This window comes from Salmo trutta, chromosome 4 (genome assembly GCF_901001165.1).
Source record: "Salmo trutta chromosome 4, fSalTru1.1, whole genome shotgun sequence".
Lineage (NCBI taxonomy): Eukaryota > Metazoa > Chordata > Actinopteri > Salmoniformes > Salmonidae > Salmo > Salmo trutta.
In genome coordinates this window covers 53,127,543-53,140,320 of record NC_042960.1, presented here as the reverse complement: position 1 = coordinate 53,140,320, position 12,778 = coordinate 53,127,543, and the positions used below count along the sequence as shown (strand labels likewise).

Below are 12,778 nucleotides of genomic sequence, written 5' to 3'. Positions count from 1 at the left end.
GCCTTATTATTTCTCTATTTGGTTAGGTCAGGGTGTGATTTGGGTGGGCATTCTAGATTATTGTATTTCTATGTTGGCCTGATATGGTTCCCAATCAGAGGCAGCTGTCTTTCGTTGTCTCTGATTGGGGATCATATTTAGGCAGCCTTTTCCCACTGGGATCATACTGTGGGATCTTGTTTTTGTTAGGTATCTGTGTAGCCTGCAGAACTTTACGTTTGTTGTTTTTGTATTTTGTTGTTTTGACGGTGTTAATTTTTAATAAAGGAAAAATGTTCGCCTACCACGCTGCACCTTGGTCTCATCGTTCCGACGAACGTAACAGAAGATCCCACCAAAAACGGACCAAGCAGCATGGCCAGGAGGAGTGGACATGGGAGGACATCCTGGACGGCAAAGGATCCTGGACGTGGGAGGAGATCAAGGCCGGAAGGGATCGCCTCCCATGGGAACAGGTGGAAGCAGCGAGGGAGGAACGGCGACAAGATCGGGAGTCACATCAACGACGGAACTCCCCAAATACAGGTGTGCCAAGCATGTAGCGTCATACCCAAGAAGACTCGAGGCTGTAATCACTGCCAAAGGTGGTTCAACAAAGTACTTATTAAAGGGTCTGAATACTTTTTTTATATATACATTTGCTACAATTTCTAAAACCCTGTTTTTGCTTTGTCATTATGGGGTATTGTGTGTAGAATGATGAGGGGAAAAAACTATTTAAGCAATTTTATAAAAAAAAAAATGTTACCTTTATTTAACTAGGCAAGTCAGTTAAGAACAAATTCTTATTTACAATGACAGCCTAGAAACTGTAACGATCGTCGTATATACTGGACCAAGGCGCAGCGGGTTGAGTGCTCATTTTATCTTTATTTTGAGACGCGTAACAACAACAAAACAAGAAAACGTACGAAACAAACAGTATTGCAGGCTAACACAGCAGTGCAATAACAACTTCCCACAAAGGGACAGGTGAAAACAGGGCTACTAAAGTATGACTCTCAATCAGCAACAACGATGTACAGCTGTTCCTGATTGAGAGCCATACCAGGCCAACAAAGAAATACACAACATAGAAAAACATAGAAATACAAAACAAGAACATTACCCAAAAACCCTGGAAAACACATAAATCAAACACCCCTCTTACATAAATACATATCCCATTAAACCCCGAACCACATAAAACAAATACCCCCTGCCACATCCTGACCAAACTACAATAACCAATAACCCCTTATTCTGGTCAGGACGTGACAGGAACAGTGGGTTAACTGCCTTGTTCAGGGGCAGAACGACAGATTTCTACCTTGTCAGCTCAGGAATTCGATCTAGCAACCTTTCGATAACTGGCTCAGTGCTCTAACCACTAGGCTACCTGCCTCCAATAAGGTTGGAACGTAACAATATGTGGAAAAAGTAATGGGGTCTGAATACTTTCCGAATGCACTGAAAACATAAATAAAGTCCTTAAAAATAGGCTACTACACATAAAAAAAGATAGCCTACAGTCGGAAGGGCCCGCAATTTGCGCAGCTCATGCTGCAAATACCAAATAGATGATTGTTGAGTTATGACTGTCAGTGAAAAGCAGAGACCCAGCCAGGCATATCACAATATTTAAACATACAATCATGGAAAACCTGTTTTAAAAGCAAATGGCTATTACTGTAAAAAGATGACAATGAAAAGACTCCAATTTGTCTTTTACTTATCAAAATTATTAACTTAATTGAGCAAACAGTAGACTATCTTATTGGCACCAGCGGAGAACATCGGCCATATCCCCTGTGAGTGTGCATATTCACTGTCTTTATCATTGGATCAGTGCCACTTTTGTTTGTTTTTGGACAATAATTTAATATTAAAAGAAATGCGTGTGTGCACTTGGGTGTCCCGTACCAGTAAGAAAGGGTGAGACTGTTGCAGCTGTTGGATAGATAGAGGTCGATGGTGGTTGTGAGAGAGGGGTTATCCAATGGGCGGAGAAGTTTGTTGATGTTTGAGAAGAGCTCTCTTGGGTTTCCTTGTTCATACCTTATGATGTTGGAGAAATAGGCAGATTTGGTTGTGGCAAGTGAGTCCTTGTGTGGCAAGTGAGTCCTTGCAGTTGTGAATGTGGTCTTTGTAGGCCTCCTTGAGCCCTGTTCCGTTTGTAGAGCCGTTCTAGTTGTCATCTTGTGGCTTTCATGGCACGCAGCTCAGGATTGTACCATGGCGCTGGGATGTTGAAGGAGACCACCCTCCTTTTAAGGGGGAAAAGAACTTCCAGGTGGGAGGACTTCACTGTTGTAATGAGCCACCAAGTCAGTCATTGCATGAGGGTCAGGGGGGTCATGTGATTGCAGGTAGGGGTTAGGGTTTAGGGTAGGGACATCCCAAGGATCCACAATTGTATACTTTTATATACCAGATGGCAAAATTGGACTGTGCCCTAAAAAAATGGAAAAACACAGATTTCTATTGTACATATCTGTAGACAATGATCTCATTGAAGATCTCTGGAAGTCCACATAAAAATACACGGAGTAGGACTAATTTAGTGAAGCATTTATTTTATTGATTACTCTGTATTGTACGTTTAGGCTATATTATTTGTCTAACCAATAAATCATGTTCTAAGTTATTCTCTTTATTTTTCAGAATCTCAGAGGAGAGAACACCATTTCAAATAAAGCCCCAGTGTCCCCACTCCCCCAGCAGGGGGCAGAAACCTATTGATGTTGATTGTATGTGGTAATATGATTTCTTAGGATGTCTGAACCCTGTTCTTTGTTTTTCTGCTATATGTTCTGAATTTGTTTGTTATAACACACTGTGAGGTTTTCATTGGCATCTGTACAGTACTTTGAATATTGTTTTTATCCAATCAAGTTTCATTGTGACCTGGCAAGTCAAAATAAGGCCACTTGCAAAGTAATTCAAGTAATATATGTTTCATCTGTTCTATCCTTTATATGCTGTAATATCGTATCATCTACTGATGCGTGTCTAACTCCTGGTACGTATTTACTGCAGTTTCTTTTAAGAGCTGCTGTGTTAGAAGAGAGGCTAGAAGGCTGTCACACCAGGCTAGAACATCTAGCCCCAGGTCTGGTGCTGATGAAGAAACAGAAACACGAGTTATCCCAGTTCCTCTGAGTCCTACTGTTGCTTGGTGATGTTAATTCTACAGTCCCAGCAGGACTTAGAAAACTCCCTTTGCTTTTGTAACTCATAGAGTTTTAATGTTTCCACATACTGAGTCCAGTACTTTGTAACGATAATGTTATTACAATGTTTAGAATTATATTTAGTAAATAATTACTTGCCTTGAATTCTGTGACTAATCACTTTAGACTAATCATATAACTTTAATAAAATATATAAAAATATCTTTATTATAAATACGTCACCATTAATGTAGAGTGCCATGGATTTCCCCCAAAAATCCCAGTAGACACTGATCTATGGAAATGCCCTAAAATATCCCCATAAGTTTTATGGCACATGTACACAGTCAGTCAGTAACACAGGCAACTCCCCAGTAGTCAGCTGCTATCCACTGTGTGCACTGTAGGCTACTCTGAGAAACGAACTGCTTTACCACCAGCAAGACTGACGGGCTGGTGCAGAACGCACGGATGATTTCTGCTCTGCTTTCCTTTATTGTTGCTGTCAGTAGCTACAGTAGGTTTCCATCCAATTGGGAACAGATTTTCATGCAAATATTCTAAAATCCGCATAACAGCAATATGTGCATTTTCCCACAAGAGATGTTTCCATCAAATTGACTTGTTGTGAATAAAAGGCTGTGCATGATGACGTAGTGCACAAAAATTACTTTTTGCTGTTAAATTCCCATATACCAAATAAAAAAATATAAGTTAAAGGAAAATTCCACCCCAAAACTTATCTGCTAACTTTCAAAATACAGAAATACAGCCGTATGATCATATGATTCAAAATGCATCATAGAGGCTTTATTTCTGTATTTTGAAAATTACATATCTTGAAAACTTCATTGCTGAGATGCAAAACATTTTGAGACTATATCAACAATGGAAAAATGAAATGAATATTACAAGAGTTTTTTGTGGAGTTTTCCTTTAAACCTCTACGGGATCGGTGTCCCCCCCACGGGATGGTTGAGCAAACGTTCGCTTATGTGATTAGCATGACGTAAATAACAAGAACATTTCCCAGGACATAGACATGTCTTATTTGGGCAGAAAGCTTAAATTATTGTTAATCTAACTGCACTGCCCAATTTACAGTAGCTATTACAGTAAAAAAAAAGACCATGCTATTGTTTGAGGAGAGTGCACAACAACAAAAAACTTTTATCACGGCAACTGGTTTGATACATTCACCTCTGAAGGTAAATAATGTACTTACATTTTGTAATTTTTGTCATCTTGCTCTGATTTGTCATCCTGATGGTCCCAGAGATAAAATGTAGCATAGTTTTGTTTTGATAAAATCAATTTTTATATTCAAATGTAGGAACTGGGTTCTACAGTTTGAATCCCTGCTGTGTCTGGCCCCCCTCACCCCATCTAGATGTGTGAAGGTTAGTGTATTTTCTGTGTCTGGCCCCCCTCACCCCATCTAGATGTGTGAAGGTTAGTGTATTTTCTGTAGGGAAGCTAATTATCCATCATTTATGACATTCCTGGGAGTATGTAAACTTAAATGTTGTATTATCATATCAGTTTTGTATGTTCTCTATAGTTATGTACTTGAAAAAGTATCAATTGACCAATTCGGCACATTATACAACATTTTGAATAGTAATGCAATGGTTCATTGGAATAATCTAAAACTTTGTATACACACTGCTGCCATCTAGTGGCCAGAATCGAAATTGCGCCTAGAGTCCTAAGTGTAATAATGGCCTTTCTCTTGCATTTCAAATATGAAAAAAATGTAAATAGAAAACGCAGTTTTTTTTCTTTATATTATCTTTTACCAGAGCTAATGTGTTATATTCTCCTACATTAATTTCACATTTCCACAAACTTCAAAGTGTTTCCTTTCAAATGGTATCAAGAATATGCATATCCTTGCTTCAGGTCTTGAGCTACAGGCAGTTAGATTTTGGTATGGCATTTTAGGCGAAAATTGGAAAAAAGTGTCCGATCCATTTTAAATGGGTTTCCATGCGTTTTCAACTCTACCGATTGTTTTGTCTCAAACTGTTGCATTATATAGCAAATGTGCCCAGTCTGGTCTTGGCAGTGAGCTCTAACCAACAGCTCGCAGATACAGTGCTGGTATAGCCTACATTATGATATTATGGATAAGAGCGGGATCATTTTTATTTCTCAAACTGGAGCCAATTAAGCATTGATCATGTCACCAGAATTAGATCCTCCATATTTATTGAAATGGAGCATCAAACTCATCACAGTGCACTTTCACCACCCTGTAAAGTTCATCATTTATTTCAGCTGCAGCCTTCTAAACTGCATGCTTTCCCGAGTCATAGTGGGAAGACCATACGTCACCTCAAATTTACTACGATATGATGGTTATTAGGCCTATAGGCTATCAATATTTGCGCATAAAGTCGTTTCCACCACCATTTCTCGAATCATTTATTTTACCGACGCAAACAAATCATACATTTTCTAGCATATTTTGTTTTGTCAACATTTGGAAAGTTTACTGATTTGCTATTACCATCGTAACATTTTTTATCCGACGTACTTTATATCTATAAAAAGGTTGTCTGGAAACCTGGCTAGTGTCAATTCTTACCTTTCAAACTTCGCACATTTAAGTAACAATTTCCGAGTTCCCAGTTGTTTAGAACGCCGCATAAAATACTGTAAGGAAGTGGGAAGGAGGGATCAGTGGCGTGGTGAACGGAGAGGGTTGAGTTGTTTTGTCAGACGCCTCAACTAATATATAAACGTTTTATTTTTCAGTCCGTAACCAGAATATGCGGGCAAATGGCGTAATAGTTTTAACACTGTGGCCGATTGAGATGATTAGAATCTGAGTTCAGAAGACATTTTTGGCATTTCAAAATTGCATAGGCCCACCTAGGTAACAGCATTTGTGGGCAGGTAGGGAAGTAGCCTTCCGGAAAAACTCGCGATACAGGTTGGCAGTTTGCATACGGCACTCGTAAAGTAAGTTTTATAACAAGTTTTTAATCAACTACAGCCTCTATCAACAGAAGGAAAAATGAAGGATTTTAGAAAGAAGAAGCTGTATGTCTTCGTGGACGTGCTGTGCGTGGTAGTGGGTAAGTACAGTAGCTACAGTGTATCAATTTCACACTGCGCTTGAACAAAGACAGGATTATATACTAGGCAGGCTACGTAAACGGATCTATTCACATACAGTCATTGGGACTACCGTGTCCGTGCCTCGGTAACATTGATTTTAATTTTAGACTGATGAAAAACCATTGGACATGAAATGGAAAAGGTATCCAGATTGTTATCAACATAATATTTCTCGTGGTTAATTTATGTGTCAAATGACAACGTATTTACTGTAGATTTAACTGATTTAGTCACTTTTGATTACATAGTTGAGTCGAACTGTCGGCCTACTCTTCATAAAAAAATAGAAAGTTCAAATATGTGCGCCTTAGAGACAATTCTTATAAAGCTGGCGGACTGTGAAAGAGTCAAATGTAAGTTTTTGTGTTAACACTTTCTCCAGTTCATACTGATTATAACACCGTAGTAGGGAATAAAATGGGAGTAGCTTGTTTATAATGCCAGCCTGTCTCTGCTCCAGACCATCACCACTTCCAAACATGCAGATTTGTCCAGATGACATGATGCGATATTAAATTGCACCATGGGAAAATAGGAAAAGCTCATTCGCATCACGGGCCTTTACTTTTTGTGCTGAGTTTCAGTAATCTCAATATTTGTTTACGGAAATGTAATATGCATATGTGTGCCCCCTTATCCCTATTTTCCTCTATTTGGCCTTCCAAAATCTTTTCAAGAATATGCCTCTTGTCCACATTCAATGCATTTTCAAGGAAATTGCTTGCAAATGTGCATGACAGACCAGCTACTTCAATACTGAACTTCAATATGAACTCTGGCTGCGCATTTCAAGTGCAGACTGTCAATGAATCAATGAATCAATGAATATAAATGATAGGGCAGTGCAAATGTACAAGTGGACAGTGGTTTGAGGTGAAGCTATAGCAATACATACAGTACCAGTCAAAAGTTTGGACACCTACTTATTCAAGTGTTTTTCTTTATTTTTACTATTTTCTACATTGTAGAACGATAGTGAATCAATCAAAACTATGAAATAACACACATGGAATCATGTATTAACCAAAAAATGTGTTTTATATATTTTACATTTGAGATACTTCAAAGTAGCCACCCTTTGCCTTGGTGACAGCTTTGCACACTCTTGGCATTCTCTCAACCACCTTCATGAGGTAGTCACCTGGAATGCATTTCAATTAACAGGTGTGCCTTGTTAAGTTCATTTGTGGATTTTTTTTCCTTAATGCGTTTGAGCCAATCAGTTGTGTTGTGACAAGGTAGGAGTGGTACAGAAGATGGCTCTATTTAGTAAAAGACCAAGTCTATATTATGGCAAGAACAGCTCAAATAACAAAGAGAAACGACAGTCCATCATTACTTTAAGACATGAAGGTCAGTTAATCTTGAACATTTCAAGAACTTCAAATGCAGTCTCAAAAACCATCAAGCGCTATGATGAAACTGGCTCTCATGAGGACCACCACAGGAAAGGAAGACCCAGAGTTACCTCTGCTGCAGTGGATAAGTTCATTAGAGTTAACTGCACCTCAGATTGCAGCCCAAATAAATTCACGCAGTTCAAGTAACAGACACATCTCAACATCAACTGTTTAGAGGAGACTGTGTGAATAAGGCCTTCGTGGTTGAATTGCTGCAAAGAAACCACTACTAAAGGACACCAATAAGAAGAGACTTGCTTGGGCCAGGAAACACAAGCAATGGACATTAGACCGGTGAAAGTCTGTCCTTTGGTCTGATCAGTCCAAATGTGAGATTTTTGGTTCCAACCGCCGTGTCTTTGTGAGATGCAGAGTAGGTGAACGGATGATCTCTGTATGTGTGGTTCCCACCGTGAAGCGTGGAGGAGGAGGTGTGATGGTATGGGGATGCTTTGCTGGTGACACTGTCTGTGATTTATTTAGAATTCAAGGCACACTTAACCAGCATGTCTACCACAGCATTCTGCAGCGATACGCCATCTGGTTTGGGCTTAGTGGGACCATCATTTGTTTTTCAACAGGACAATGACCCAACACACCTCCAGGCTGTGTAAGGGCTATTTGATCAAGATGGAGTGCTGCATCAATGACCTGGCTTCCACAATCACCCAACCTCTACCCAATAAAAAAAAAATATATATTTAACTAGGCAAATTCTTATTTACAATGATAGCCTACACCGGCCAAACCCGGACGACGCTGGGCCAATTGTGCGGTGCCCTATGGGACTCCCAATCACGGCCGGTTGTGATACAGCCTGGATTCAAACCAGGGTGTCTGTAGTGACGCCCCTAGCACTGAGATGCAGTGCCTTAGACCGCTGCGCCACTTGGGAGCCTGACTTGAGATGGTTTGGGATGAGTTGGACCGCAGAGTGAAGGAAAAGCAGCCAACAAATGCTCAGCATATGTGGGAAGTCCTTCAAGACTGTTGGAAAAGCATTACAGTTAAGCTGGTTGAGAGAATGCCAAGAGTGTGCAAAGCTGTCATCAAGACAAAGAGTGGTTATTTGAAGAATCTGAAATATTAAATATATTTTGATTTGTTGAACACTTTTTTTGGTTACTACATGATTCCATATGTGTTATTTAATAGTTTTGATGTCTTCACTATTATAGTAAAAATATAGAAAAACCCTTGAATGAGTAGGTGTGTCCAAACTTTTGACTGGTACTGTATATTGTTGTCCAATCATCCTCTCTGACTTTTCTATTATTGTGTAGCACATTCCCCATACATGTCAAGCAGGCCAATCAGTCCCTACTCCCTAGATGGGTTTCCCAACTCCGGTCCTCAAGTACCCACAACGGCACACATTTGTTTTTGTAGCCCCGGACAAACACCTGATTCAACTCATTTAAGGAATGATTCAGGTTTTTTCGTCCAGGGCTACAATAAATATATATACTATTGGCGGTACTTGAAGACGGGAGTTGGGAAACACTGCTTAGAGTTTGGTTCTCCATCTGTCAAGGCTCCAATGTGGGGGTGTTGTTACACAGGGGGGTGTATGATAACTGATAACTGCACTTACACTTGGCAGACTGATTGCATAATGGTCTGGCCTTTAGCAGCACATTCCCGCGTTGTTGTTCAGTGTGGTGTGAGAGAAGAGGAGAGCAGAATGGGTCATGCCTGTTGGGACCTGCTTCAGAGCAGCATCCCCAGGCTTTCAGGATATGATCCATTCCACCATGAGATTCCAGCAGTGAGTACATCACACTGACTGCTACATGGAGAGAGTCTGGCTGGCCCCCCCTAATGAACTCTAAAGCCCACCATGTCACGAGGCTTAAATTCTCACGGTCAAATTTAGAGGATCCGCCTCACTTCTTGCACCCTCCAAAGAAAGGAGAAGTAAGTGAAATCCATGCTCCTGATCTTTGCAAAAAATAGTGTTTTTAGGCACAGGATACACTAGTTATGGTGTGGCTTTTGTTCCACCTCATAAATGGATTGAAATGCGCTCCACTGCCCAAGCCCGTTGCAATAGTATGAGAACAATGTTTTTGCTGGCTTGCCCGAAGGACATAAATTGCTAGAAGTAAAAATACAACTGAATCTCTACCATGGGGAAGTTGATATAAAGGGAAGGTGCAGTGATGTGGTCTGTAGTTTAATTATTAGAAGGTTACTGTGAAGTGTGAATTAATGGTATTGCAAAGGTTATGCAACAAGTCAGAACCACATTCCCCAGGGTTAACCTCTGATGTAGGCTATTACATTTAAATGACATTACACTAAGCTCTGTAGATATAATCACAGAGTAATATAACTGGTAAATACTTATCCTGCCCAGTGCCTTGCCCATGTCAAACTATCTAAAGCTGGTGTGGCAGGTGAGGTGTGTGATTATTAATCATGGGTCATTTCCATTTTTAAAGGAGCCATGAGCCCCAGCATATGAAGTTCATAGGAACATATCAAATTGGGTGTCAAATGAAAGCTAAGAGTCTATATTTTTGGCAAATGAAGGCATAGATACATTTTTCAACCATTTTCCATGTAAAACAATTGTAATGGCTTTGATTTCTGGTCAAACAGATGGAAAAGGAGTCTTAGAAAACATCTTCCAGAAAAAGTCTTCAAAGGTATTAGAAATACACTGCTCAAAAAAATAAAGGGAACACTTAAACAACACAATGTAACTCCAAGTCAATCACACTTCTGTGAAATCAAACTGTCCACTTAGGAAGCAACACTGATTGACAATACATTTCACATGCTGTTGTGCAAATGGAATAGACAACAGGTGGAAATTATAGGCAATTAGCAAGACACCCCCAATAAAGGAGTGGTTCTGCAGGTGGGGACCACAGACCACTTCTCAGTTCCTATGCTTCCTGGCTGATGTTTTGGTCACTTTTGAATGCTGGCGGTGCTTTCACTCTAGTGGTAGCATGAGACGGAGTCTACAACCCACACAAGTGGCTCAGGTAATGCAGCTCATGCAGGATGGCACATCAATGCAAGCTGTGGCAAGAAGGTTTGCTGTGTCTGTCAGCGTAGTGTCCAGAGCATGGAGGCGCTACCAGGAGACAGGCCAGTACATCAGGAGATGTGGAGGAGGCCGTAAGAGGGAAACAACCCAGCAGCAGGACCGCTACCTCCGCCTTTGTGCAAGGAGGAGCAGGAGGAGCACTGCCAGAGCCCTGCAAAATGACCTCCAGCAGGCCACAAATGTGCATGTCTGCTCAAACGGTCAGAAACAGACTCCATGAGGTGGGTATGACGGCCCAACGTCCACAGGTGGGGGTTGTGCTTACAGCCCAACACCGTGCAGGACGTTTGGCATTTGCCAGAGAACACCAAGATTGGCAAATTCGCCACTGGCGCACTGTGCTCTTCACAGATGAAAGCAGGTTCACACTGAGCACGTGACAGACGTGACAGAGTCTGGAGACGCCGTGGAGAACGTTCTGCTGCCTGCAACATCCTCCAGCATGACCGGTTTGGCGGTGGGTCAGTTATGGTGTGGGGTGGTATTTCTTTGGGGGGCCGCACAGCCCTCCATGTGCTCGCCAGAGGTAGCCTGACTACCATTAGGTACCGAGATGAGATCCTCAGACCCCTTGTGAGACCATATGCTGGTGCGGTTGGCCCTGGGTTCCTCCTAATGCAAGACAATGCTAGACCTCATGTGGCTGGAGTGTGTCAGCAGTTCCTGCAAGAGGAAGGCATTGATGCTATGGACTGGCCCGCCCATTCCCCAGACCTGAATCCAATTGAGCACATCTGGGACATCATGTCTCGCTCCATCCACCAATGCCACATTGCACCACAGACTGTCCAGGAGTTGGTGGATGCTTTAGTCCAGGTCTGGGAGGAGATCCCTCAGGAGACCATCCGCCACCTCATCAGGAGCATGCCCAGGCGTTGTAGGGAGGTCATACAGGCACGTGGAGGCCACACACACTACTGAGCCTCATTTTGACTTGTTTTAAGGACATTACATTAAAGTTGGATCAGCCTGTAGTGTGATTTTCCACTTTAATTTTGAGTGTGACTCCAAATCCAGACCTCCATGGGTTGATAAATTGGATTTCCATTGATTATTTTTGTGTGATTTTGTTGTCAGCACATTCAACTATGTAAAGAAAAAAGTATTTAATAAGATTATTTCATTCATTCAGATCTAGGATGTGTTATTTTAGTGTTCCCTTTATTTTTTTGAGCAGTATACATCAAAACACAATCACGTTGAAGAAAGACCCCTGCCAACTAACATCAACACTTCTATTTAGTTTTGGAGAATTTATTTTCCATCTGTAAATTTATGAAACATTGCCTTGTGCCTTGTAATTCCATTACCAAAAACCCACATATCTTTAAGATATTTTCAAAAGGCTCTCCCTCATGATTAGGGAGGATTATGAAAGTTCACAGAAGTAACAAGTAAAGGTAGACCTACCAATTTGTTATAGTGTTTTTACTGATATCAATATTTGTTTATGAGTTATTAAGCGACTCAAACTCAATTCTGTTACCAAATCAGTAAGAATGACTGAAAAATCAGTAACGGAATTACTGCAGTTGAATTGTCTACAATGGGAAATGATAGTAGTCACAATCCACAGTTAGGTCTCCTGCTACTGTCCTCCCTTCCACTGGTATACTGGTATGTTCAGTTTATAACGGTTGTCTTTCTCTTTCTGTCGTTTCGTGGTCAAAAACTGTCTGGACAACCCCATCCGCTCTCTCTCTCTTTGCCTCTCTCGTCTCTCAACTTCTCTCTCTTCTCTCAACTTCTCTCATTCTCCTCTCTCTTCTTTCTCTCCTCTCTCTTCTTTCTCTTCCTCTCGTCTCCCTCCTCGTCCTATCTCCTCTTCTCCTCTCGCTCGCTTCTCTCTCCCCTCTCCTCTCTCTCTCTTCTCTCTCTCTCCCATTAATGTTACTTCTAATCTCTTTTCTTCTCTTCCTCTCTCTCCATTATGTTACCCACATATCCTCTCTCTCTTCTCTTCTCTCTCCAGTTAATGTTAGCCACATCTCCTCGCTCTCTCTCTCTCCAGTTAATGTTACCCCCTCTCCTCTATCTCT

General features: G+C 41.1%; 1 protein-coding gene and 1 long non-coding RNA gene across 2 annotated transcripts in view; both read left to right on the top strand.

The window, feature by feature from the left end:
• The first annotated feature begins 415 nt into the window (after positions 1–415).
• On the top strand, positions 416–3,852 carry LOC115192601 (uncharacterized). The gene is made up of 2 exons (XR_003877964.1): positions 416–525; positions 2,644–3,852. It is a non-coding gene; the product is annotated as an uncharacterized LOC115192601 (long non-coding RNA).
• Positions 3,853–5,809: 1,957 nt separating this feature from the next.
• Positions 5,810–12,778, top strand: part of plpp2b (phospholipid phosphatase 2b) — a 40,640-nt gene continuing 33,671 nt past the window's right edge. Inside the window, exon 1 of the mRNA XM_029751285.1 lies at positions 5,810–6,235. Within this exon, the coding sequence (XP_029607145.1) occupies positions 6,175–6,235 (61 nt within the window). The 5' untranslated portion in view covers positions 5,810–6,174. The remainder of the gene's footprint in view (positions 6,236–12,778) is intronic.